The sequence below is a fragment of the Chaetodon trifascialis genome, chromosome 24 (genome assembly GCF_039877785.1).
Source record: "Chaetodon trifascialis isolate fChaTrf1 chromosome 24, fChaTrf1.hap1, whole genome shotgun sequence".
NCBI classification, from domain to species: Eukaryota; Metazoa; Chordata; class Actinopteri; order Chaetodontiformes; family Chaetodontidae; genus Chaetodon; species Chaetodon trifascialis.
The window spans coordinates 12,025,590-12,050,482 of NC_092079.1; the positions used below are offsets into that span (position 1 = coordinate 12,025,590).

The following is a 24,893-nucleotide window of genomic DNA, read 5'->3' on the forward strand; positions in this document are numbered from 1 at the left end:
GAATCACATCTATAAACATCACCAGCATAAATCACCGACCTCCCACGATCGATAATGTTAAGATCCTCATTGGGAATTCTCAAGAGAGCAGTGGCGGCAACAACCTGAGCTAATCCTGGAGATTTTTATTTCTTCACACATACGCTTTCTAGAAATGATATTGAATTATACAGAGTCCTCCTCTTGACTAGAAAGACCCGGGCTTTCATTTAGATTTTTACACTGTCGCTCCTTCTTTGCTTTGTAGGCCGTTTTTTTATGTCAAGTCCCTCAACAACAGCGGTGTATAATTTCATGAGACACTGGAGTCTGAATCATCCTTATTCACAAGGGAACGTGGTGCCACTGTAGACCTGCAGTGAGACATCACAGCAGATCTGCCCGGCACAGGCGGCGCTGCTTACGTACATTAGACGGTACACACTGCAGACGCAGCAGCATTCACTATTATCTTCAATGCCATTATGATGCTGCTGTTGCTGCAGAGGACTAGTAATATGGCTGATTGATGGACGCTTCAGCAGCCCTCATTATTAACTCTGATTTCTTCCCTACCTGGGTCTTGCAGTGTGTTTGTAGTCAGGCCATCATTGCTAGCTGTAAATAATTAGATTGTAGTTCACAAACAATCTCACAATTAAGTCCAATTAGAAGGAGATTTCCAATGCAGCAACATCTGAAAATCTGGGCTACTTTTTGCTTGTTTTCAGCTATATAACATGTATGCATGTCAAGTATTATTTCCCTCAGGTGAACATGTGCACCTTAATACAAAGAGGTACATGAGATTTATTTGACGCCGCAGCAGTTGGCTGCAAAGTTAATTGCGTGGTGCTGTTTTTCACCTTTATCGATCCAGGGAAGATTTACCGAGCAGCATCTTTTGTTTAAGTAGTTCACTGGCTCTACAATAACACACTTACATGCATTCACACTTGGACACTGCCAGGTGTAACAGCAATCTGCCACTGTTTACCTCCGAGCGAGTCTGCAGGAAAAGTCAAGTGCGGGGTGCCAAGTGCAAGAGTACATGGAAAGTAGTTGTCAGAGGAGTGGAGAGTTTTGTGTTCAGTTTCCCTGCTTATGTTTTCCCATCTGCTCCAGAGATTTGAATGCCTCAGCAACTCTTTCTTTATGGCACCTTCTGCAGCAGAAAATATGGGCAAACTTTATATGAAGGCACATATATTCACCTTGAAGTTACTGCTTTTTAGCATGCATATTAGTAGCATATTGGCTCTATATCAGCCATTAGGGCTTGGGTTGGGGTTATTAACATTTAATTCATGTACAACTCCTTACTTAGCATCAATAAGCAGTAATTAGGAGGTTATTGAGGGAAAACTCTTAATGGCCTAGTGGTTGTAGAATATGGTGATGCAGAATAAGGCATTAGTAAGTCCTTTATAATGACTAATAAAGAGCCAGTATGCTGCTAATAAGGAACTAATCAATGGTAAATATATGTACCTTAATGTAGAGTGTTACCAAAAGTCATCATAATTCCCAAACCGCATTTGAAAGAGGATTCACGATGGCGTTTCTCATCCGTGTGATATCAGAGCCATTTATAACACCACTGCACCACCAGACAACCATCTGGTATGTTAACAACAGGCCATTAAAGGAGCAATAATAATCAAACAAAAGTCACAGTCAATGAACTCAGATTATGACAAAGTGGCATATTAATTGGACGGATCCACCTCAGCGAGGGAATGGCTGCTATTTTCTAGATTCAACAGTTTTTGCTTTTTTATCACAGCTGCTGGCATTGTGTGCAAAAAACCTAGCAAACTTTCAATATCAGAGCATCCCTGTTAGGTATCTGATGGGTGCCACATGTTTTTAGATGTCTGCTGTTCCCGAGAACTACACCCACTGGAAGATGAAGTCCATCAGGCAAGACACCAGCTCCCTCTTCCTCTCCACGTGGAGCTCCTCATCAGTTCATCTGTTTGAAAGGTGAGGATCCAGCCCCATCCTGTCATTGTACTTACCGGGCCAACAATCTGGCATCAAACAAAATGTGAAGGCAGTTTCTTAATCTGACCTTTGACCCCTTCTGCCTACATCAGGTCAAGCCAAGGAAGGAGGTCAGTTCCTCAGTAGCAGCAGACCAGAAACTGAGTCAATTTGATGGTAAGATCAGCTGCTGAAATATCGCCTTCTGTGGAGTTTAGTGAGTCGGCTGAAAGGTTACAGTGGTGTTCAAACTGTTGCAGTACTGATGAATGTGGCATTATTTTATCAGGTTACACCAGAAAAATCCCTGTTCAGGACTCACAAGATGCTGTTATAACAGTGACAATAGCGCCTCTGTCCTGCTATTTATTTCATTTGAGGACTCAAGCAACATCAGCGTTGTGTTAGCTAACGTTACGCTTATCAAACTCCTCATCCTCAAACTATTAACTGGACCTAAATAGCTTCTACGTGAATCCTCAGTGGTGACTGCTGCCTCAGTCTTTTAGCATGATTTCATGCTTGTAGGCATCATATGCATATTTCAGAGCCTGTTACGTGGTTCTTATTTTAAAACGCATCACCTGGAAACATAAGCTTTCAACCAACTAACCCTAACCCTAACCCTAACCCTAACCCTAACCCTCTCTCAACGACTGATTCCCCTCAAATGGAAAAACATACTAAAGGTTTAACCAGGAAGTTTTATAAGATCTGGCAACCCCTTCTGTCCTATTTTTGAGAAATCCCCATCAATGGTTCAATGTGCATGCTCTCCCTGATGAATGGGACGGGTGTAGGCGGGTGCTTGTGTGAGCAGGGGAGTAAATTTGGGAGCCAATTTATATTCTGAAGAGTCTATAAAAAATAGTTGAAAGGTCTTCCCTACTGTGCGATTGTTCCAACAGATCTCGCCTTTCCAGTTAAGAAAGAAAGAAAAAATCAAGGTAAGCGTTTTCTTTAGCTGGAGGACTTGACACATTTGGGGTGAAAACTAGACGGAAACCTTCACTGAACATCTTTGATTATCCCTGGAGTTTTTCATCCAGCTACAATCAGCAGAAGACCGTGCTGTGTGTGTTTCCCCACCCAGGCCTGCATAAACTGGATGTGTCAGCTCATAAAGAACAGAAATACAATCTGTGGAGTGCGTTCATTATTCTTCCACTGAGCATCAATAAAGGACTGCGAGCGAAGTCTGAAATCCAAACTGTCCTTGATGAAGTTCCTTCCAGTAAACGCTGCTGTGGCTTTCACTTTCCTGACGAAGCGACTACCTCCCGGACACAACAGCCCATCCATCTCATTTGTGACAATGACTCCATCTTACATATTGCATTTCTTTAAAGCATTACATTTAACTGGGATTTGCGAGCCCTGTAATATAATAAACAAGGTAACGATCGCAGGCTGCTGTCCTTCACAAAATCAGCATCTTCCTCCATTATTCAGCAGGAACGCCCCTAAAATACACCACTGCTCGCTGCCGTTTAGCTACGATTTATTTGATAGAAGCTCGTGTTTATGAGTGTGAAGATGATGTTTTTGTCAGAGAGGTGGAGAGATAAAACAGAGCCAGGAGGTCTTTTCTTATTAAGCTGTGAATAACTGATGTGGATCAACAGCAAGTCAATTCATTAAGACTTCTATCTAAGACCTCTAAGCACGAACCTGTCATTCCTCCAGGCTTCCATCCCTCCATCTCTTTCACCTCTATCTGTTGCCCTTCCCCTCGCTTCTGCTCTGCTCTGCTCCCCTGCCTCCTTCTGTCTCTCCCTCATCATCGCTCATTATTGTCCTGATGGAGAGTAAACAAGGCCATCTCTTCCTCTCATCAGTCTCTCCATCCTTCCCTCCTCTCCGCTTGAATAAACATGGATGGCTCTGCCTCCTGAAACCTGCTCACCTCTGCTTTCCAGGCCTCGCTCCTGTCTCTGTCTCCTCTGTCTCATCTCTGGCTTTGTCATTAGTATGCAGTAGAAACAATAATATTCCTTCATGTGCCTCCCGCTTTCTCCATCACTGTGTTTGCTCTCCCTTTCTCTTCTGCTCTTTGCTTCACCCTGCACTTCAAAAGAAGTCCTTAATATTTAATCTAACAATGAATCCAGAGTCTAATTTTTCTGATGCTGTGAATAAAGGGCTAATGAGGTGAGTGTGAGTGTGTTCAAGGGTAATTCCAGTATTTTTAAACCAGGGCCCTCTTTCTGCATATTTTGGGGTCTAAATGAGTAATGGGTAGAAAAAGTTGATTTGGTCCAGTAGATTGCCAACGCTGACAGCCGTGAAACAAGCTGCAGACTAATCCTGGGGGCAAATGTTCCCACCAGAGCACATCTATAAAAAGTGCTCAGATTTAACATGTCCTGGTCCAAACTAACATCAACCACACAGTAACACAAACAAGCTAACGGGAAGAGGAAGAGGTCGACCTGCAGCTCGGCAAATTGGGACTCTGGTGGCTTTGAACATGGTGATATAACAGCTGTTTCTGCTTAAACAAAAGGGATCTCACTCCAAAAAAGGTGTTTCTCTGTTGGGATCTTAGTTAAATGTCAATCTCCAAAGCTCATCTTTTTTAAAGATGGCATCCGTGGAGGATGAGGTTATGTCAGGTCATACAACCGCCTCATAAGTGTGGATAATAAGTGTGTGTTCCCAGCATTTAGAAATGTATGTTTTGGGCCATGACTTTTTTCCTGTTTATTATAGCCAGCAATGGTGACCAGAAGTTAAAAGATAAAACAGAGAATGGAGTAAATGAGTAAGGGTCAGGCTGCAGAAAATCATCTCAAAAGTCATCTCAGTATTTTTGACTAAATATGAGACAACGTAGATGAAAAACGTGAAGGATGCCCTCTAGTGTTGATTTATGGTATGTCCATTCTGGGCTACTATGGAAACATGGTGGACTGTGTAGATGGAAAGACACACTGTTCTTATTTCCAGGTGATTATACACCAATGACAACACAACTATGAGTATTGTGTCAAGTCTTCCGCACTGGACCTTAAATACTCTCAAAATTGTACAGAGTTTGGTGGGTGCCTCTTTATTTCTCACATCCTAGCTGCGGCCCTGATTAAGTGGCGTTTCTTTTCCGCCCCCCACCCCTCCTCTCTCTCTTTAGGACCCTGTAGCACCTGCTGATCCCTCGGAGCCTTGACGTCAGCGCTGTAAACGGTGCGCGGCGGCAGCGGCGCTCACAGGCGCAGCGTCCGTCCAGCGCGCAACGCAGGCGGCTGCGGCGGCACCAGCAGCAGCAGCAGCAGCAACTCAGCCCAGACATCCCCGCTCAACTCTCTCTCTCCATACATCCACACACCGTCTGAAAGGGGCACACCAACACTCAGACACACACATCGTGGAACCGATCCCCCTCTTTGCCTCTCCCGCCCCGCCATGTCGTCTGCTGTCACCGAGACGGAGGAGTCGGCGCGCAGCTCCCCGCTGACACCGCTGAAGCTGGTCGGGCTGGTGTGCGTCTTCCTTGCGCTCTGCCTGGATGTGGGCGCCGTGATGAGCCCGGCGTGGGTCACTGCCGACGACCAGTACTACCTGTCCCTGTGGGAGTCCTGCTGGAAGCCTGCGAGCACCGACAACTGGCAGTGCAACAGCACGCTGGGCTCAGGTAATGAGAGGGGGGGAAAGTCACAATGTAGGGGCTCACAGAGTCCTAACAGCCGCTTCATCTATCCTGTCCGGCGCGCACGGGACAGGATAGAGGATAGTTACCGTGTGTTGACAGGAGCTCGTTATGTAGCAGAGAACAATGAGTTGTTCTGAATGATAGTGAAACCAATCATGATGATGGAGGGACGCCGTCGGAAAATACCCCAAGACAATATTCTCAACAAGCTGTAGGAAGGCATTGTCCTGACCGGTGTAGTGACTCCATCAACCATAACAAAGCCCCCTCCTGACAGCCAGTCGACCCGTGCCTCCACATGAATTATCATAGAGGTGAAGTGAAGGAAAAGGTTGGAGTGATAAAATTGCACTCAAAATGATTTCTGTTTTTTTTATTTCTATTTCTACTACAAAGACTGCAAATGCTCTAAACTGACTCAGTTCTACCTGCAGCACAGCTGAATGCCGTCTCCTTCTCAGAGCTCCTCTTTCCTCACTCAGAAAGCTGCAGACGTGACATTTTGAAAACACAAACGTGTGGTAAATACTAACCCTGATGTTAATGGGCGCACATGAGGCCACAGGTTCAGTCAGGGGGGCGCATGAGCGGCAAGGAGTAGGCGAGTGCCTGACACAAAGAGGTGAACAGCATATTTATGAGTACTTCAGAGCTGAAACCATTCCGTGATCATCCAGAAATTATTAGGCAGCAGATTTTACAATTAATAATTTGAGTGGTAATAAAAAAATGCGCTGGTTCCAGCTTCTTAAATGTGAATATTTTCTGTTTTTCTTTGTCTCTTCTGATAGTAAATTTAAGATCTTAGAGACTGGGACTGATGTCACCAATGTTTTCGGCCAGTTTGTTTTTTAACCGAATCGATTAATATAGAAAATAATTGGCAGATTAAATTCAGCTGCAGACCTTAAATGCAATTTTAATTTTCATTAATGTTAAAAGTAAATGGTGAAAAGGCATCTCGTACGTGATAACGTCTGTTAGAGGATCGGTCTGAATGTCTAGACACTAAAAAGTGTTCACACACCTGAACAAACCGGTGGGCCGGTGTGCTATGAAGTGCATTCTCAGCTTCTTTGTAATGATTACCATGTAGATTATTAATGCTGCAAAACTGCCACCACTTTCAAGGTAAAGCCCTTCAACTCTCCTGGGTGTTGCCGCTTACCTGCGCCTAATTAATTCATTTGTCAACACAGGAGAAGGAAGGAAGGAAGGCGAGGGGTGGGGGTCGGGGTGGATGCTCGATATAGAGCTCATCCTGTCTCACTCCTACTTTTTTTTTTTTTTTTACTATCCTCACCCTTCTTTTGTTGTCTAGAAAACGGCCTTGTCGCGCCCGGGAGAGGTCTGGCAGTTTTGGGGGAGGGAGAGGAGGGCTTGATCGTGGATGTTGGATTGGTTTCCAGGGAAACAAGAGTTCACGAGCGTGACTTTAATTGAGGTGAAAGTGGCTTTATTTACCACCACTGTGACACCAGGAGCTGACTGCTGCTAATTACACATGGGGACATTAAAAAGGGATCATTTAAGAGGTCTTTAAGCTGCCAGACACTGTGACAGACACCATCTATCTATTCTCCTATCTGTCTTTGTGCGCGCGTGAAAGAGTGTATGACTCTGTGTGTGTGTGTGTGTGTGTGTGTGTGTGTGTGTGTGTGTGTGTGTGTGTGTGTGTGTGTGTGTGTGTGTGAGACCGAAGGGGAGTCTGGGTGTCTGTGTGTCAGTGTGTAAATTGCTGCGTGACTGTGTGTGTTTGTGCCAATAAGAGGCTACCACGTTGAGCTGACCTATTTCTGGACAGTCTCCTCTGAAGCCCAGCTGAATATTTCATGTCACACTCTGATTTCTCTGTTGTTACATCTCTGCACCTCCTCTCCCAGGACCTGCATGCACACACACACACACACACACACACACACACACACTCACACTCTGACACGCTCTGTGACCGCAACTTTCAGCAGTACCTCTCTTTCTTTCTGTATGTCTGACAAACATACATGAACAGCCAGACCAGGACTTGCGCCTAATTATGTGTCTTGGCACGACAGGTGTGTGTGAGCCTGGCCAACACACACGCTGATCTTGAAAAATAAATCACTCCCCGCTTGTGCCAGCTCCCTTGGCTTGTCCCAGCACTCGAGACGGGCCAAAGCAGCAGTTTCTGTTAATTTAGCTCATCCTTTTTAGTCCTTGTGATGATTCTCTTATTGTAATAACACGAAGCAGGAAAATTGTCTTGTCACCTTCCCCTGCTGGCGTCTATGCTTGGCCTGCGGCCCCCGCTGAAGTTGCCAGTTATGCATTGGCTTGCTCACCGGCACATCAGCACAGGGATGTTTCACTGTTCAAAAGGAAACATACACGAGGATGACTAATATCATGAACAATTTACCAATATTTACCAATCTGTCTTCACAGTGCTGATTTGAGGGGAGTTAAAAATGGAGGAAGCTGTCAGAGCTTCATAGCTATGTTGCATCATTCACTTTTAATAAACTGCTTCAAAAAGAGGAACAGTTAAGAGACAGTTAACTATCCCTCTTCCCTCTTCAATTACCTTTTTGTTTAATACAAACTGGTGTTCAATGGTGAGCAAATTGTCGAGAGGAAATAACGGAACTGGAGAGACAAAGTGCAGAGACTCTCCAGGAGCTCGTGTTAGCTCACAAGCTACAATAGGTCACCACGTAGCCCGCTAGCTAGCTTCTCCAATCAAAGATGCACGATTTAATTTTGCTGTAGCACTTTCTGCTCTGACCAGGTCTTAAAAATTCTTAATCTTTCTTATTGCTATTTCTCCATTACTAAAAAATAATGCAGAGTTTTGTGGTAAACCTGTAACAGCTTTTATAGCCGTAGCTTTGTCTGCACACAAGGACAAGAATAACTTTAGCTCTTTCAAGGCTCTGTAAAGTTTTAGAGACAGACTTAATTGAGTAAAATCAAGGGATTAGACTAGGTGTAATATGCATCTGTGGATTAAATAGACAAGGGAGCATCCCGTCTGTGAAACGGCCTTTGTCCCCAACAACTAGCAAAATGCTTTAATGTATGCACGGACAGATCATTTAATACCGCAATCAGAGTAAGAGATCTGTAGTTCACAACGTGCACAGCATGGTTTCTAATTAATTGGACTGAGATAGAAACTCAGAGGGATAAAGGAAACAATCTCACTGTGCTGAATACACAGATAAACAGATCTATTGTGTAAAGACCAGCAGCCGTAATTGTAATATGAGTTTCCACGTTAGCTAATACAGGCACGAGTATAGTGTATAGATGTTGTCATGAGTATGTGAAGCCCCTCTCAGACGTGCTTCTATGCTTCATGATGGCAGCTTAACATCACAGTCTAACGTATGAATAAACGCCTGAGTCACTGTGTAAAAGTCACAGCAGCAATCTGAAGGTCAGGCGTACTAACACTTAAAGATATGACATCAAACAGGCGTGAATCCCATGTTCCCCTCACGTGGGATGGATAGTCGGCGCGAGAGTTGGCCGTGTGAGGGTTAAATTAAATCTAATTACGTTGAACGACAGGCTTTGGCTGACGTGAGGCGTCCATGCTTGGCTGGTTTTCAGGCCCATGTTATTAAGTGCCAAGTCTGATATTTTGGAGCTGTTTGGAGGTATTTTTTCCCCAGTCATAATTGCAGTTTGGATGTTGGCGTAAATGCTGTTTTACAAAGATGGATAGCTCCAACATGACGAGAACCAGGAGGCCCCCAGCGTCGCTTCATTTTTGAGGAGATTCTTCTCGTATTCTGGATTTATTATTCATGTCAGATGAGCGGATTAAATTGTGAATATCAACAGTTTACATACAGCAAGTGAGCAAATCAACTTTAAGCTGCTACAATCAGTGTTTCTTATATTAACAATGGATCAAATGACTAAGCATAATGTTAGGTGTTGCTTTTAAGCTCAACATTTTGGTTGAAATGCTGTGAAATGCTCTCATAGCCTTGTTTCCAGCTGCAGCAGGCAGCCGTTCTCAACACCTCACGACTCGCTGATGAACCTTGTAGAGCGTTTAGCAGCTAAGGAGTGAGATATTTTTCTGAGGAGTTGGTGGAGACCAAAGATGATCTTAAAGTCGAGTGAAGTTTGGACTGCTTTCATCAGATGGACACAAACATGACTCTACATTAATGTTGGATATAGGTAAATAGGTAGAAGGTGTATCATGTCTGCATCTTGTTTTTGCTACCAAAAAAACAGATAATGCAGGTTTAGAGTCTGTCATTGTGTTCATGTGCTCTGTCAGACAACAGAAAACAGGCAGCTGTCCAATAAATGATGAAACTGCAAGAGGACGTTCGTTAGTCATCAGCAAGCCTTCAACCATAAAAGAAGTTTTAAAATCCACCAATGATGCAACGTGTGGGTGATCACCGCTCTCCCTTCATATCGTTTCACCACTGTCAACGCTTCCTGTGGCGTACGAGGTGCCAGATATCACGCACACGCTGCAGCTCTTTGACGAAAGCCGTAGCAAATACTTATGTACCAGAACGAGAGAGAGCTCTCACTTTAACACGTAGATGAAGCAATGTTGCATAATCCATGTCTGTCAAGGGCTAAGGGGATTTTTGATATTCATGACAGTACAGGAACATCAATAACCGACAACCAGCCAGCATATGAGATCAAGTCAGCTCCACACTGAAATCCTGGAGTTCAATTCCCCCATGTTTGGCAAATGGGACACGGCTTCAGATGAAGAATTTTATAGTGGGCGTTTGGCCTTATAGGCAGACATCAGGGGCACCTCGACCTGTCACGCACTCACCCGACGCTCTGTTGAAAGGTGTTTGAACCCTGAGAAGTGATACCTAGAAGCCAACTTGCTCTCTTTCTCCATTTATTCTGTGCCTCGCAGTCACTCCTCACTTCTATTCTCTCCTTACAGCTCAGCCGCCTCCTGCCCTCCTCCTGTATTCATTCATCCCTCCTGCTTTTCCTTCCACCTTCCTCCTTTTCTCATCAGCTCTCCCTTATTTTCCTAGATTTCACGCTTTATACTCAGCGAGGTAAACAAACGTACCTGTTCTTCAGTCAAAAAAAAAAAAGAATAAAAAACAAGACGCAACAGCTGCCTTTGAAACCAAAGCACAGCAAACTGCAGAGAACAAAAGATGTGCCGCTGCTACCAGTAGGTCTGTCATTCGCCTGACCTTGAGAGGAGATTTCCCAGGCTCACTGATGGATTTGGTTACAGCCTGAGATACCTTTTTCTCACAATATCTGTATTTTGCGTGGAATTCTAAGTATAATAAGTCCCAGAAGATGTGATTGTAAGAAAATTTAGTGAAAGTCTTGTCAGTTTTGGCCTGTTTTGACCCACGTTCACTGGTCTTTGTTGTCACAGACTTGAGATCAGCCACGGCTGAAGACCTGAAGCCTCCATAAATGCTGCCTCCGTGTGCTCTCTGCCCTTCTCATCTTTCTCTATCAGCCTATCGATCCATACGTTGCTTTTACTCCCCGGGCCTTTTTCATCTGTACTCTTAAATGAATTGTCTTTTTCTCAATACTCAATCGTCCTCCCATTTCTTTTTTCCCTTCTCCTTTTTGTTTGTTCCTCATTCCCTTTTGTCTCCTTTCTTCCTCTCCTCCTTCCCTCCTTCCCGTCCCTCTCTCCTCCCCGAGGGCTTCATTGTTACATTTCTAATGTTAATGATTTTCCCTTTGTAATTTCACCATCTCCATCCTCCTCAGCCCTCTCCATCTTCATCTCTCCTTTCCATTTTCTCCCGGGTCATGTCTCTTCCCCTTTCTCAGCTCCCCCTCTTCTCCTCCTGTCTTACCCCCTCCTTCCCTTACCCTCCTCTCCTATGACTCCATCTCTCCTCTCAGTGAGCTCAGCCCCCAGAGACGCCCGTTCTATTTGTAGCGGCTCAACGAGGAATGGGAAATGATGTGGCATTCAGTTCTGTGGCAGGCAGACAGACAGGGGAATAGTCAGCAACCTACAGCTCCCACTTGCCTTCCCCAAAACACACACACATGCACACACACATGCTGAGGGTATGATGGGAAAAGGGATGTGCCAGTGCCCAAACACACATAATCCTTTTGGTGGATGCAAATCAAGCTTTCTTCAAAGCATGTACAGTATCACAGCAGCAGCATGTTGCAAGACATAGAAAGTCTTAAATGAATAAATTCTAAATTATCTATGGAAAGAGAAGAAAACTGTAGAAAAATCCAGACATTCGATTGGATTAATTCAGTCATTTTTAGCTGAAAAGTGAAGGGATCGTCAAAATTTCATGACAAACAATTCAATCATTGTGAGATATTTCAGTGTGAAGAAGGCCGAAGAGGTGCGTTCACCAGCAGGCCGACATTTCCACCTCTGGTGCTCTGCCGCTGGCTCCAAATGACTGCACAAAAGGCGTTTGGAGACGTGTTAGTCGGCCGCTAAACTTCAAATCCCGTCTCGCTGTGTAAACTGTGGAGCTCAGCGGTCTGCAGAAGAGCTCAGAAAGGTCAGTTATGCTCCGTCCCGGTGACAATAATTCATGAAGGTGGCGAAATTACACAGGATTGAGCGTAATCCAGAGAAAAACCAGCACCCGGAGTCTGCATTGTTTTCATCAGTTATTGTGTGGTGCTGCTGCACCCTCACTGTACCCTGACACCGTGCTTTTGTCAGCAGCCTTTTGTGTTCATCTTTAATTATTATTTATTTATTTAAAGGTATCTGTTCGGGTACTGAGCTCTGGGCGTATGTGTTGACAGATTGAGGACTAGAATAACCTCGTCAGGGCTCAAATTAATGCCGTGATTGAAGTGTTAAAATGACAAGCAGCTGACAAATGTAGTTCATGTGCGTGCTCTTGATTTTACATGCGCAGCCACAGGACTGATGGGCTCTGCTCTGGCTGCAGGAACCCAAAGAGCTACAGCAGTTAATCAGCGTGACAGCTTGAAGTGGCTTTGCAGAAAAGAAAAAAAATGTGACAGTGCAGTAATCCTGTCACATGGCAAACAGTCACATTACTCCAAGAGGTATTTCTCACAACGTGGCACAATGTGTGTGAGAAACTGGTAAATGTGCTAATTTGCAACTTGTGTATACGACAGAGGGTGAGGGTGAGAGCAGGAGGGAGGATTAAAAGATACGTATGGAAACTTGTGCAGCTGCTGATGCAGTGTGAAAATATCAGATCTGCCATAGTGTGTGTGAGAGAGGCAGGGAGAGAAGGCTTTGCATACAGTATGCAGAGTTTTAAAGCTGCTGTTGTGTGTGAAATAGATGGACTGCAGCGGTGAAACAGTTCAAGGCCTCTTGTTATGTTACATAAAACCCATCCCAGTAAGTTCCATGCAGACTTTACACCAAATGTGTGTTATTTCTGACCATTTGTGAGTGGTCCTCAGTGCAGGGTTTACTGTTTACTGCAGCAGATGGACACTGGTCGTGTATTCGCCCTCCTCCTTTTTTATCATCTACAGTGGTGTTGACAAAATCATCACCTCCTTTTCTTGAGCTAGGAGTAAACAAGCCTTCATGGCTCATGCTGTAGTAGGATTCATTGTTAAAACCAATGAGCAAAGACTTATTCGAGAGTAGTTTAAGTTTATAGTTAGTTGTACGCATGCAGACTTGGCCAAACCAGCTGAAGCTGGTCTGATAGTGTGGGAGCTGCTGCGTTGCCGCTGTGCGCCTTTAAGCTTGTAAAGCACAATCAACACGTGCGTTTGATTTCCGCGCCTCGTAGAGCTTCTGCTGAGGGGGAACGTGTTGACAAAAGTTCAACGCACGCCGCTGAGACATGCGTGCTTGAGCGTTTGGTTATTTGATGCCCGTCTGTTCCACGCTGACCTCTGATTGGCTGAAGCTGCTTCCACAGAGTGACCAGGGAAGTCACCGAGCTGAAGATTTCGCCTGAAGTGCTTCAACTAAAATATGAAGCTATCGGACTCAAAGGCTTTGGTGTGGGAATATTTTGTTGCTGCCAGGAAAGGTTTTAATAAACCTGCAAAGGTGTTTGTCCAGGAAACGACCTCCGGTGTCACCATCTTAATCAGCAGCATCACTCAAAGTGAAATTAAACTCTTTCTGGTTGCTTTGCATTTGTGTGACCAGATCCTCGTGGCTGTACCAAAGATCTATCTTTTTTTTTATCTCTTCTTTCTGCTCTCCCTCATCTTTAATTTCCTCCCTCCTTCTCTGCCTCCCACTGCCCACCACTCCATCTCATCTTTCACCTCCATCTCCATTTCTCTCCCTCCCTCTGCATCTAAATCTCTCATCTTTCCTTATCTCTCCCCTCCACCATCCATCTTTCATAAGCTTTTATACCGCGCTCGTAAATTTAGGCATCGCCTGCATTTACACACCTTAAATAGCTGGAAAATAAAAAATAAATCGACTTAAATAGCCCTGCAGTGCAGCCTGCTGTTGATGCCGGTGACCGTGCGTTGGTTTTGCATCTACACTGACGGCTACATTTCTGCCTCAGACGCTTTTCATTGAAGTTTGCCTTTTAAGAGCTGCATGTCCGAGCGCAGATTATTTTATTTATTTAACGCCTAACGTAGCGACTCCTAGTTTAGCTGCGCGGTACAGAAATAGGTTTTACAGCAGCTTACAAGAGCCCAGCCAATTTGACAGCATCACATCTGATCACAGTGTGAAGGCAGACAGGTGGAATGAAAGGTTAAAGAAATGGTCAAATCTCTTTTCTCGCTCCGAGCTCAGATGGATTGCATGACGATGTGTGTGTGTGTGTGTGTGTGTGTGTGTGTGTGTGTGTGTGTGTGTGTGTGTGTGTGTGTGTGTGTGTGTGTGTGTGTGTGTGGGCCCCAAAGTGCCCAGTCACACCAGCATTTAAAATGGAGAGGTTTTGCAGTGCAATCAATTAATTCCAGCGGAATAGCCGCGATTCACTCACAGCAGAGCGAGAAGCAAACGCTGATACGCTGATTTCCCGCAGATACCAACAGCAGACCATCTGGACAGCGATGACCCCTGAGAGAACAGACCGCCAGAGAACTGAAAACGGAGGAAGCTGTAAATTTAGCTCATATCTGCTCATTGAAATGTTTCAGCATGCTAATCAGATACAGACATTACAGCAACTTTAATGGTAACAGCAATCACTCTTAGGTTTGCTAACATTAGCCGTTATAATTGAATGTCAATAGGCCCGTCAATGGGCTATTAGCACAGGCTAGCTAGCTGGCTAGCAAGGAGAGCTTTTGTCCACCTTCAACAGGCCTAACTCTTGCACGACGTCTTATTTCTCTCTGTCCGCTGAAGTAACGCTCGGTTAGCGCCCGGTCTCACTCAGGCTAAAACATTTCCAGCATTTCCGTCTGCGTCTTCGCCTCAATTCAGGTCTGACAACGTTGCCTCTTTTTATTGACCATAATGCAGGCGTTTGATGTGATATGTGGTACTTGGGTGTGTGTTTGTATGTGACCATGTATCTGTGTGTGTGTGTTATTTCAGAGTGCTCCCTATATATAGCCTAGATGCGGACAGATTTTTGATAACATGCCAGCAAAGCTTTTTAGCTGAGGCTTTTTGTCAGCTCAGGTATAGTAAGTGCTCTGTCTCTTCATTACTTTCACTCAGCGCTGTCCCCAGCCCCTTCATGCCCTCTTCACCTCCTTTTCCTCCTCCACCCCCCGCCCTCTCCCTCTACCTTCGCCACCCTTCTTCTTCTCTTCCTTTTCTCCTCCTTTTGGTGTTACTTTCCACGCTGCCCTCTCTTTGTCCTTGTAACATTATGCCTCTTTTATCACCCATCACCCTCTCGGAGATGCTCGCCGCCTCGTCGCCACAAAACCTCTCTTCATCTCACTTTAACTTGTCTCTTCCTTTTTCCCTCAAATACGCTTTGTTCCTCGATTCCCTTTGTTTTTTTGTGGCTGGTCATTTGTTCCTCCTTTGCTCTTTTATTTTCTTTCTTGCTTCTCTACCTTTTTACTCTTTCCTTCCCTCACTCATCCTTTCTTCTTCCTATTCCTTGCCTTCCTTAACATCATCACCTGTTCTCCATCATTCCTTCCTTCTGTCTTTCTTTCCTGGCTTTCTTTTCATTGCCTTTACTTTGTTCATTTTCTCCCTCTGTCTCCACCTTGATCTTCCACCTTCCTTCCATCTGTCTCTTCCTTTCTTCTTTCCTCCTTTCCCATCCACTTTCTCACTTTCCCGTTGCTTTCCATCCTTTTCTTCCTTCACCTGCCTGTCTTACCTTTCTTTTTCCCTCCCAGCATTCTTTCCTTACTCCCATTCCTTTCCTCCCTGCTCTTACTCTCTTCTTTGTTTCCTTAATTGCGTAACTTCCTCCCTGTTCCCTCTTTCCCTTTTTCCTGTTTTCCTCTTTCTTTGTTCCTCCTTTGCTTCTCTCTCTCCATTGCCTTTATTTCACACTCTTGTCACTCCTTTTCTCCCTTTCTTTCCTTCCACATCCTTTGATTCATCCCACCTTCCTCTCTCCTCCCTCCATCCTTTTTTCTATTCTTGTCTCCCTCCTTGTTTCCTTCTTTTTCCTTCACCCTCTTTTGTGTTTCATGCTTTCATCATTCTTCCTCATTGTGTCTTCACCTTTGTTTCCCCCTTCACCCCTTTCTCTCATCCCTTTTTCCTTACATGTACCTATGCTCTCCTTCTTCCTTCCCTTATTTTTTCCTTTGATTCCCTTCTGTCTGATTGTTCCTTCCTTTGTTGTACCTTCCCTTCTTCCTTCTTCCATCCTCACCCCCCTCCCTGTTCTCCGTCCAATCAGCATTCTTGATGGTGGATATAAAATGTCAAATAAAATAATATGCCTCCCCAGACCGCCCTCGAGGTCTTGTGCATTTCATTTTTAGCTCTGGTGTGTTTTCACTGTGTTGCATTTATTCATGAATCTTCTCTTAATGTTTTTATGCAACATGCTGCATGTGTGCCGCTTCCCTTACTTTCTTCTCCTCTTCGCCACTTTCTCCATCCACCTTCCTCCCTCGTTCCTTCTCCTCCCTCCTTCCCTTTTCCAGACTGGCAGGTTGCTACGCTGGCCCTGTTGCTAGGGGGTGGAGCCCTGGTGCTGATGTCATTCCTGGTCGCTCTGGTTGCCGTGTGCATCGGCACGAGACGGCGATTCTACGCACCCGTCGCCTTCATGCTCTTCGCCGCAGGTCAGCGCATACACACACACATAATGAACTGTAGTCAATGGACAATTACACCAGTCCTGGGTCGAAGGCCACACACTCATTATGTGCTAAAATACACACACCTAATGACACACCCACACACACACACACTTAATCAGCCAATTTAGACAAGGTAACTGGAAGGTTGCAGGGTAATCACATTGAAAACTGACATGCATTTAAATGATAATCCTTACTTACTCATTAAGTAGGCACACACCCTGACACACACACACACACACACACACACACACACACACACACACACACACACACAGTTCCTCCTCTCCCTCAACCTAATTTAGAGAAAATCTTATTTTATGAGTCGGTCGCAGCGGGGTCGGAGCGGAGTGTCACGCCTGTCCGTTTAATTTCCCCAGCCAGCTCCAATCTCCAGTTGGACAACTGTCAAGTTTCCATTTTCCCCTTCCTCACCTCCCAGGAATAATTGGAAAATTTCATTTTTTTTAGGCGTGAAATGTTTCATTTTGCAAAGCTGGATGTGTTGCCTGTCATGCTGTGCGAACCGCAGGAGTGAGACACAACGCTGAAGAGGAAATCTTCTTAACTTAACGTGATTGAGATTTACAGAAGCTGTGTGGTTTTTCATGAACTGGGAGTCCTCTTCTCCTGGAAAACACTTCCAAAGCATGTGAGAGACATGAAAATGCAGCGGATTTGAATGAAACATCCTTATTATGTTTGGACTGACATTTGGCTGCTCATTGAAATAGAAACATTTTGCATGCTGTGATGATTGGAGAGCTTTTCAGGCTTCAGCCTCAGCAAAGCAAACAGACAGTGTGACATTTCCAGCATGAATACATGTCGAGGTATAAAGTGGTTCTGCGAGTACTCTTCCCTCCTGTAAACTCTCATTTCATTGCTTAAGATATCCTCAACAGTCTCCCGGCTAATATAATGATGCTACAGGGCGGCATGATGACTGATTTCAGTTTGGTTTCTGACAAAAATCATGTTGTTTTTCCATCAAGTTTGGCAGGAGGCTTAAAATATGAGGCCTCAGCTGCCACTATTATACAAAGGAATCCAGTCAGAGGCACGAATTCAGACCGTTCTGTTGATGCTGTTTGGGAACAAAACACTGTGCTGTACTTGGGAAATTAATTCAAAATTGACCAAGAACCTGAACTGATTCAAACCGAATGTGTTGCTGAACTTCTCTACGATAAACTTGTGCTTGTGCTTAAACCAAGGATTTAATGTTTAACCACATCCTCAGACATCATTTTGGAGCTTGGAAAACAGATCAGTAGTGTGTGTATTCTTAACATGCAAACAAACAAAGAGACTAGCTGTCATAATGTGCTTGTTTTCCCCACGAAGGGACATAAACAAACTCTCTAAAGGACGTCTTAAAAGCCAAGCGCAGAGCCGGAGTGTTTTCGGGTGGACTATAAAAGAGCCCTCAGTGAATGAGAGATCACATGCGCACTTCTTAACAACCGGCTACCTCTTTCAGGCTTGTTTTTCACACCATCTGTGTTAATATTTGCATCTTTTTGGATATTATGTATTCCATGTTTTTTTTTTTCCTGTGCAGGAAAGTGCCAGAGCTTGTTTACATTCCCCCAAGATGAATTCCCTTTGAAGAAATATCGATTGATGTGTTCCCCTTTGTTCCACTGCCATCCATCTCTCTCTCCCCCCTCCCGTTTTAAACATCTATCTCTGTGCCCGTTCTCCCCCCTTCTACTCCCCCATCGCCGCCCTCCATCCCTCCTTAAACTCGTCCTCTTTCCTTTGACCCACCCTGTCTCATCCCTCCAGCTCCTCTCCCCACCATCATCCCCTCTCCTCCCCTCCTGCCTGATCAAGTTTGATTTATTTTGTTTTTCTGAAATGTGCTAAATGAACTAAACAGAGCTAAATGACATCCCCTGAGGGCTCGCGACTCTCTTCTCAACCTAGTCGATGCTAATTTCTGCTATTTTTCCAGCATTTCTGAACTGTTTTGTACGTGATTGATTAAAAAGTGTTACAGTCGGGGACCAAATCCCATGAACCCACAGGTGTTAAACATTAGTGTGTGTTTTGATTCAGTAATTAAAGCTGTGGCAGGCAGTTTATTTATAGTGTCATTGGGCAAAAATATCTGCAAGCACATTTTAATTCAAGTGCGATGAGAGAAAACTCTCTGGCCAATCACGTGTCATATTAGACAACGGGCGTTTCTATTGGCTGTTCCACTGATGCAGATGTGTGTGCACATCCCTCCAAAGGATGAAAGCCTAAGCTGGAATAGCCAGGCCTATCTCGGCATGATGTCATTTTAGTGCTGCGCCAGCTCCAGAGAAAGTGAAAGTCAAGTGAAAGTCTGATTCAAAGAGAAAATCCTCAAACTTCTGATAAACTTCCGAGACCTCCTGCTGTAAGAGCTGCACTAAAGATAGACACTGACTACAATCTGTGTAAAATGAATTCTTATTTTTTCTAACCTTCTGCATGATCAAAAATCATGGGTGTGCGAGCAGTAGGTGGGTGAAAAGCGCATTGACACAGTCTCATAAATGGAGACGAGCAGCTTGTTCACCATATTCGTTCAGCAAATGTTAGCATGTATAGAATATCTGCTTCCAATCATCAAAATATACCAGTGGATAGATGTCTGACAGCAGATGCCTGCAGGGTGTACAGACTCACAAGAAGCTTTCAATAAAAGATGAATAAATGCTGTTTATCAGCTGCAAAGGATCATGACAAGCGACTGCACCCATTTCTGTGATGTTTCTCTCAGAGAAACAATAGACTTAACAATGTCTATCAGCTGTCACCGACTTCCACACTGATACTCCACATCTGTGCTATCACTAAAGTGATCGCAGAGCCTGAGAAGCTTTTGCAATATTCATTAATAGCCCTAAACACAGAGTAACAGCATGAGCTGTCTCACCAAGACGAGAATTTGTTTCTCGCCCACTTCTGTGAAAAACCATCCACCGAAATCTTACTAAAATCCTGCGCTCTGACCAGATAGCTAAAGGCTCTAATAGCTAATTATGTGCTCGAGCTTGAGCATTTTTCAGCCATTAATTTTGAGGTTTGTGCTAGCGTTCATTTACTCCCACTGCATGTGCCCCCCTCCCACAGTTATGTCCTGTAGCTGTTATTTGAAGAAGTGATGCTTTGTCTTGTACTTACTGTCTGCGCGTCTCCTCCAGTTGTCCTCCAGGCCTGCAGCTTGGTCCTCTACCCTATCAAGTTCATCGAAAGCATCAACCTGAGGATTTACCACGAGTTCAACTGGGGCTACGGCCTGGCCTGGGGGGGGACCATCTTTTCCTTCGGCGGGGGAATCCTTTACTGCCTCAACCCCAAGAACTACGAGGAGTATTACTAGCTCTGATTCAAGCCGAGGACTCGACATTCACATGCTTGGAGAGGTACTGAGGGGGCGAGGAGGGGGTTTGGGGGTATTTTACTTTAACGGCTCAATTCCCAAGAACTGTCAGGAATACTACACACCGGATTGGAGCCAATAACTGTATCGCCAGAAGCCCCCCCACCCCCCACCCCGGGGAAATTCAGGGGGTCAAGCTCGCGTTCAGTGGATTTCTTTTTGTGCCTCAGTCAACAGAAGTGTGAGCACTTAAGCTGGTGGGTATTTGAACTCAACAGGCCGAACGTCACCAGGTCAGCTCTGGGGAGGGGTTGGGGGGTGGAAAGGAGTCCTACTAGTTTATTCCAAGGACTTGTGACACAACTAAGAGAACTGACAGCCCCGCAGTAACAAAGGACGGAGGTTTGCAGTGACGCCGCCGCTTCTCTCCTCCCTGTGAATTTAACTGCAAGAGCTACTCTCATTATGTCGCTACTAACAACTCAACCTATTGATTCTGTTACTTAAGAAACAGGATGTTTGACCGAGAGGCTTTCGCTGCACGTTCAAGCACGCATGCACATGCAAAGGCACGTGTGTCCTCACCTGTACACATCAAATCTCGGGCTGGAAATCCGTCTCCCGCTCCGTCAGTTCATCATCAGCTCCTAAACTTTCACAAGGACGCGGAAGAGCATCACATGCTGCAGTCGCGCCTCACAACTTTCTCATAAGACAGATAGATTCCTCTTGGGGGGAGGTAAGCAGGAGGGAGGGATAAAATAAAGACGCCCGCTCAATATTCTGTTATCGACCCACTTGTCTGTTACCGCGGCAACCCACAGGGCGTGCACATGCAGCTGTCATGATTGATTAGCCGTGGTCGGAAGTGTGAGACAGGGCTGCGCTCAGCCGCCTCCGAGGGTCTGCTAAAATTCGATCCCGTATTGAGCCGAGTTTCTCCACACTGTGACGTTCGGAGCGTCCCTCCTCCTCGGATGCGGCTCCTCTGCATCCTGTCTGTGGACGCGACGCAGACAGAAACCGGTCTCTCAGTGGACATGTTTACATGGACATCAATAGTTTAAGAAAGTTAGGAGCTAATTATTTGATTATGCAGAAGACGGTAAATGGGAAAAGGATTGACTAAAGTATATGCATGTACTGTAAAAACTGAATTTCAAGATAGAAATCAATTGTTAATCCAACAAAGGATTATAACTCAGACGAGTCCCTGAGTGAAGAATCAATGCCTCATTGTGTGCATGTAAACATGGCCGCTCGAGCTGGATCGGTTTATCTGCTGAGAAGTTCAGGCCACGTTTCATTAACGCCAAACTGCTGTTGCCTTGTCTGCAGTAAATGTCAGGGATCAGCACTGCGCCCAGTGTGTGCAGACGCTGGTGGAGAGAAGAGAGGACGGACACACGTCTTCTGTTGGACAAGCAAATGTCAATATCAGCCTGTGTTAAAGGATGCTGGGACACACACTGTAGACAAAGAGTAGGACTGTATGCATCAAAGCATCACCTCCATGTGGAAAAAATCATCTGATAATCACTGCTTTCATGTCCCAACAGGCTGATTTGAATTTAAACTGTATTTATTAGATTTCCCCTGTTTCCCAGCCCCCGGGGTTTGCTCCTCATCATCGGTTGTTTGGGTGGCAGCCATGGATCAAACACAATTTGTGGGTGTAAATATGGATGAAGAGGCAAATGCTATACTGTTTTTCAAATTCCAAATTGGGCAATAAAGCAGGTGACAAACCCACTTTTTGCTTTCGTTGTGCAAAACACTCCCCGCCGAAGTGTAAATTCAACTTCCCCTGTGTGCTGATTTACTCTCCGAACCCTGCGACCTCCAATCTTCCTTCAAAACACTCTGTAATTTCAAAAGTGCACAGGCAGTCGAATGTAAAAGAATTCTCCGGTTTACGTTTGTCTCGTCTGTGCTCTCCATTGTCACATATTTACCGTGGAGCTGTCAAGCAGCCATCACCCAGAAATAGGATCCAGGCTGCCTCCCTCGCCACCTTAACAAATGTAGAGCTGTGCAGCCGCCGCGCGACTCACGCAGCTGACAGAAGTCCATTTAGTTTCTATGAAGTGACACGGGATCATTTCCTGTCGCTGATGAGGAAAACTTGTAGTCGTTTTTGGCAGTTGTGCCTGTCGCTGTGACAGCAGGGCTGACTGGAAGATTTCCAGAAAGTTTTAGATCACAGCCCACAAATTACAGCGCAGTCATTCTGCATATGCACGGTATCAATGAGACATTCACTGGCCACCTGTAACAGGATAAATATGCAAGCACAAAGAAGAAGAAGAAGGTTAGAGAGTTGGTTGGTATCAACTTAAAGTTGACATTAATTACATGGTGAGTATTTTCTTTCTATAAATATCTACAGCCAGCTGGTGGACAGAGTGGAGTGTGTAGCAGCTAAAGAGACAGATATTTTTTCTCAGGAGTTGGTGGAGACCAAAACAGAGCTGAAAGGAGGGTCAACACAGGACGTGCATTCATCAGGTGGCCAGAAACACCACTATGCTAATGCTGCTCCTGGATGTAAGTAAGTGTCTGATTGCTAACAGGTTCACTGTATCGACCTAAAAGCTGATGATATGTCAACACTTTTGCCCCAAAATGGCTAAAAAATCAGCTAATGTGGGTTTAAAAAGTACTTTTAATGCACACCCCTAACCACAGATGTGTCATCCCCTTATTCCACCTGCTTCTCAGCTGACCAGCTTGTTGGTACCCTGTATGTGCGAAACGTCACGCTGTAATTTGCAGACTGAGATTTAAAGCGTTACTAAAGAGTAAACATGTGGGCAGGATGTGGTGGCGGCTAAAGCCACTTAATCTCACTTCACAGGTCTTTCAGGCTGTCATGAGGCTCTTGTAAATTCACACTGTGTATATTCTCATTAGTTGTACTGAACTGATGGATGTTAAATGAAAGTAGGGTCTTCTGAGGGGCACAAAGCCCCCAAACTTCAATGCTTTCATGTGGATTTTTTTACATACAGTGACAGGTTGTCACAGTTCAGCCATCTTTTTATTTAGCACTGAGTGAAAGCAGAAGCGGCGCTCGCTGCTGCTGCAGCCATTACTCCATTAGTCATAGCAGCTCTACGGGTCAGCGGGTGCTTTTCAGCATGTGACCCTGCTCTTCAGCATTTTATCAGAAAGATGTCGCAGCCCGCCGTGTTCAGCGGAGGGGCACCGGTTAATCAGTGTTTAGCTTTGTCGGGTCACCAGGTTTTCTGTCAGGTCGTGGATGAAACACTCTGCGTCACCTGACTCGGTGTGTTTAGTCCACGCGGGCGGAGCGGAACAAAAGTCCTGACAGCGAGGAAGTGCTGTAATAGAGATCATCGCCGCCAGTACGATATTTGATATGGCCGCTACTGTATTTAATTCTGTCCAATCACAGCTTAGTGAGGGTGTTTTTGCTACCTAGAAACGTCTCTGTGCTTTGGTGGTGTAAAAGAGCCTTAGGCACTAACACTGTGAGACCTGGGTTAAGATTTACAGGAACGGATCTCTCTCTGAAACACTTCATTACTTTGAAAATTCAAAACAAACATTGGTTTTTATGTGCAGAAATTTGATGTAAGACATGTGATGCGCTCTTGATCTACAGTGCTCGTCTGGTATTACAGCACCTGTATTCTTAATTTACCTGCCAAACACATAAACACTTCCTAAACGCCCAGCAGGGGATTTATCTCCCCCGCCAGATAGCTTCAGATCAAAGACGTACGGCTTGATTTCGTCAGGTAGTTTAACATTGTGCAGCTGCTGCTGTTAGTACATCTTTTATCCAACATTCAAAGTGACAAATGCTACGTTTTCTGATTCGCGGCGCCCAAAACGAGCACACCCCAGCTTCCTCCGGTAGCTGCAGCCTTCAGGGCCGAGCAGATGCATTCAAAGTCGCCGTGTGTTTTGATTTCTTAATTGGGAGCAGAAATCAATGTCACGTCGGTTGTAATTATGAGCCTCTGATTCTAAATGACAATGCAAATATGTTTGCACCAGTTTCAAAAACGACCCACATGCTTTGATTTTTAATGAAGCGCTTCTGTGTGGTTCTGGGTAAATAAGATTATTTGTGTTCGGCCCACATGAGCTTGGCTGCAAAAACACAAGTGCCCTTTAATAGGTTCTACTTATTATCTGCGGCCCCCGGGGTGCCTGACCGATGCCGGTTCCTCGTATGTTTTATCCCAGGTCTGACTCGTAGTTATTAGCATTTATTTGGTTATTAATTTACTGATGAGAAGTAGAGGCTGGCAAGCAGAGACAGCTCTGTTTTATGCAGCATCTCCCAGTAGACTGGAGAGAAAAAGTGTCTAATGATGTGCATAGGGATTTAGGAAGTGTGTGTGCGTGTGAATGACAGAGGGAGAGTGTGTGTGTGTGTGTGCATGTGTGTTGGCATGTTTTAGATGCCATTGTAGAGATGTCAGTAATCAGCATTTATCTCTTTGTACGTTGGCACATTAAAACACTGAACAGAACGTCTCATTGTGTGTCACGTCTTCTTTCTTTCCTGATCTTCACTCGGCTCTGAAACGGCTACTGTCATGTTTATTTCACGTTCACTGTAATCTCATAGAAGCAGCGCGATACGGTCGAGAGCGTCCTGCAGAGGGAAGGCCAGCAGTGAGACCGAGTGCAGCCAGGGGACTCGCCAAAAAGACAAATCTAGGTCAAGATATTCTGGTTCATCAACGTCCGTCTTTATGCCGTCTTGTCTGC

At 45.0% G+C, this 24,893-nt stretch overlaps 1 protein-coding gene across 1 annotated transcript; it reads left to right on the plus strand.

Annotated features, from left to right (window-relative positions):
* Positions 1 to 5,176: 5,176 nt before the first annotated feature.
* LOC139328025 (transmembrane protein 47-like) lies at positions 5,177 to 24,658 on the plus strand. Its single transcript, XM_070958145.1, has 3 exons — positions 5,177 to 5,596; positions 16,625 to 16,765; positions 19,966 to 24,658. The coding sequence occupies exons 1-3, from the start codon at positions 5,368 to 5,370 to the stop codon at positions 20,142 to 20,144; spliced, it is 549 nt and encodes a 182-aa protein (XP_070814246.1). The 5' UTR covers positions 5,177 to 5,367; the 3' UTR covers positions 20,145 to 24,658.
* The last annotated feature ends 235 nt before the right edge of the window (positions 24,659 to 24,893 follow it).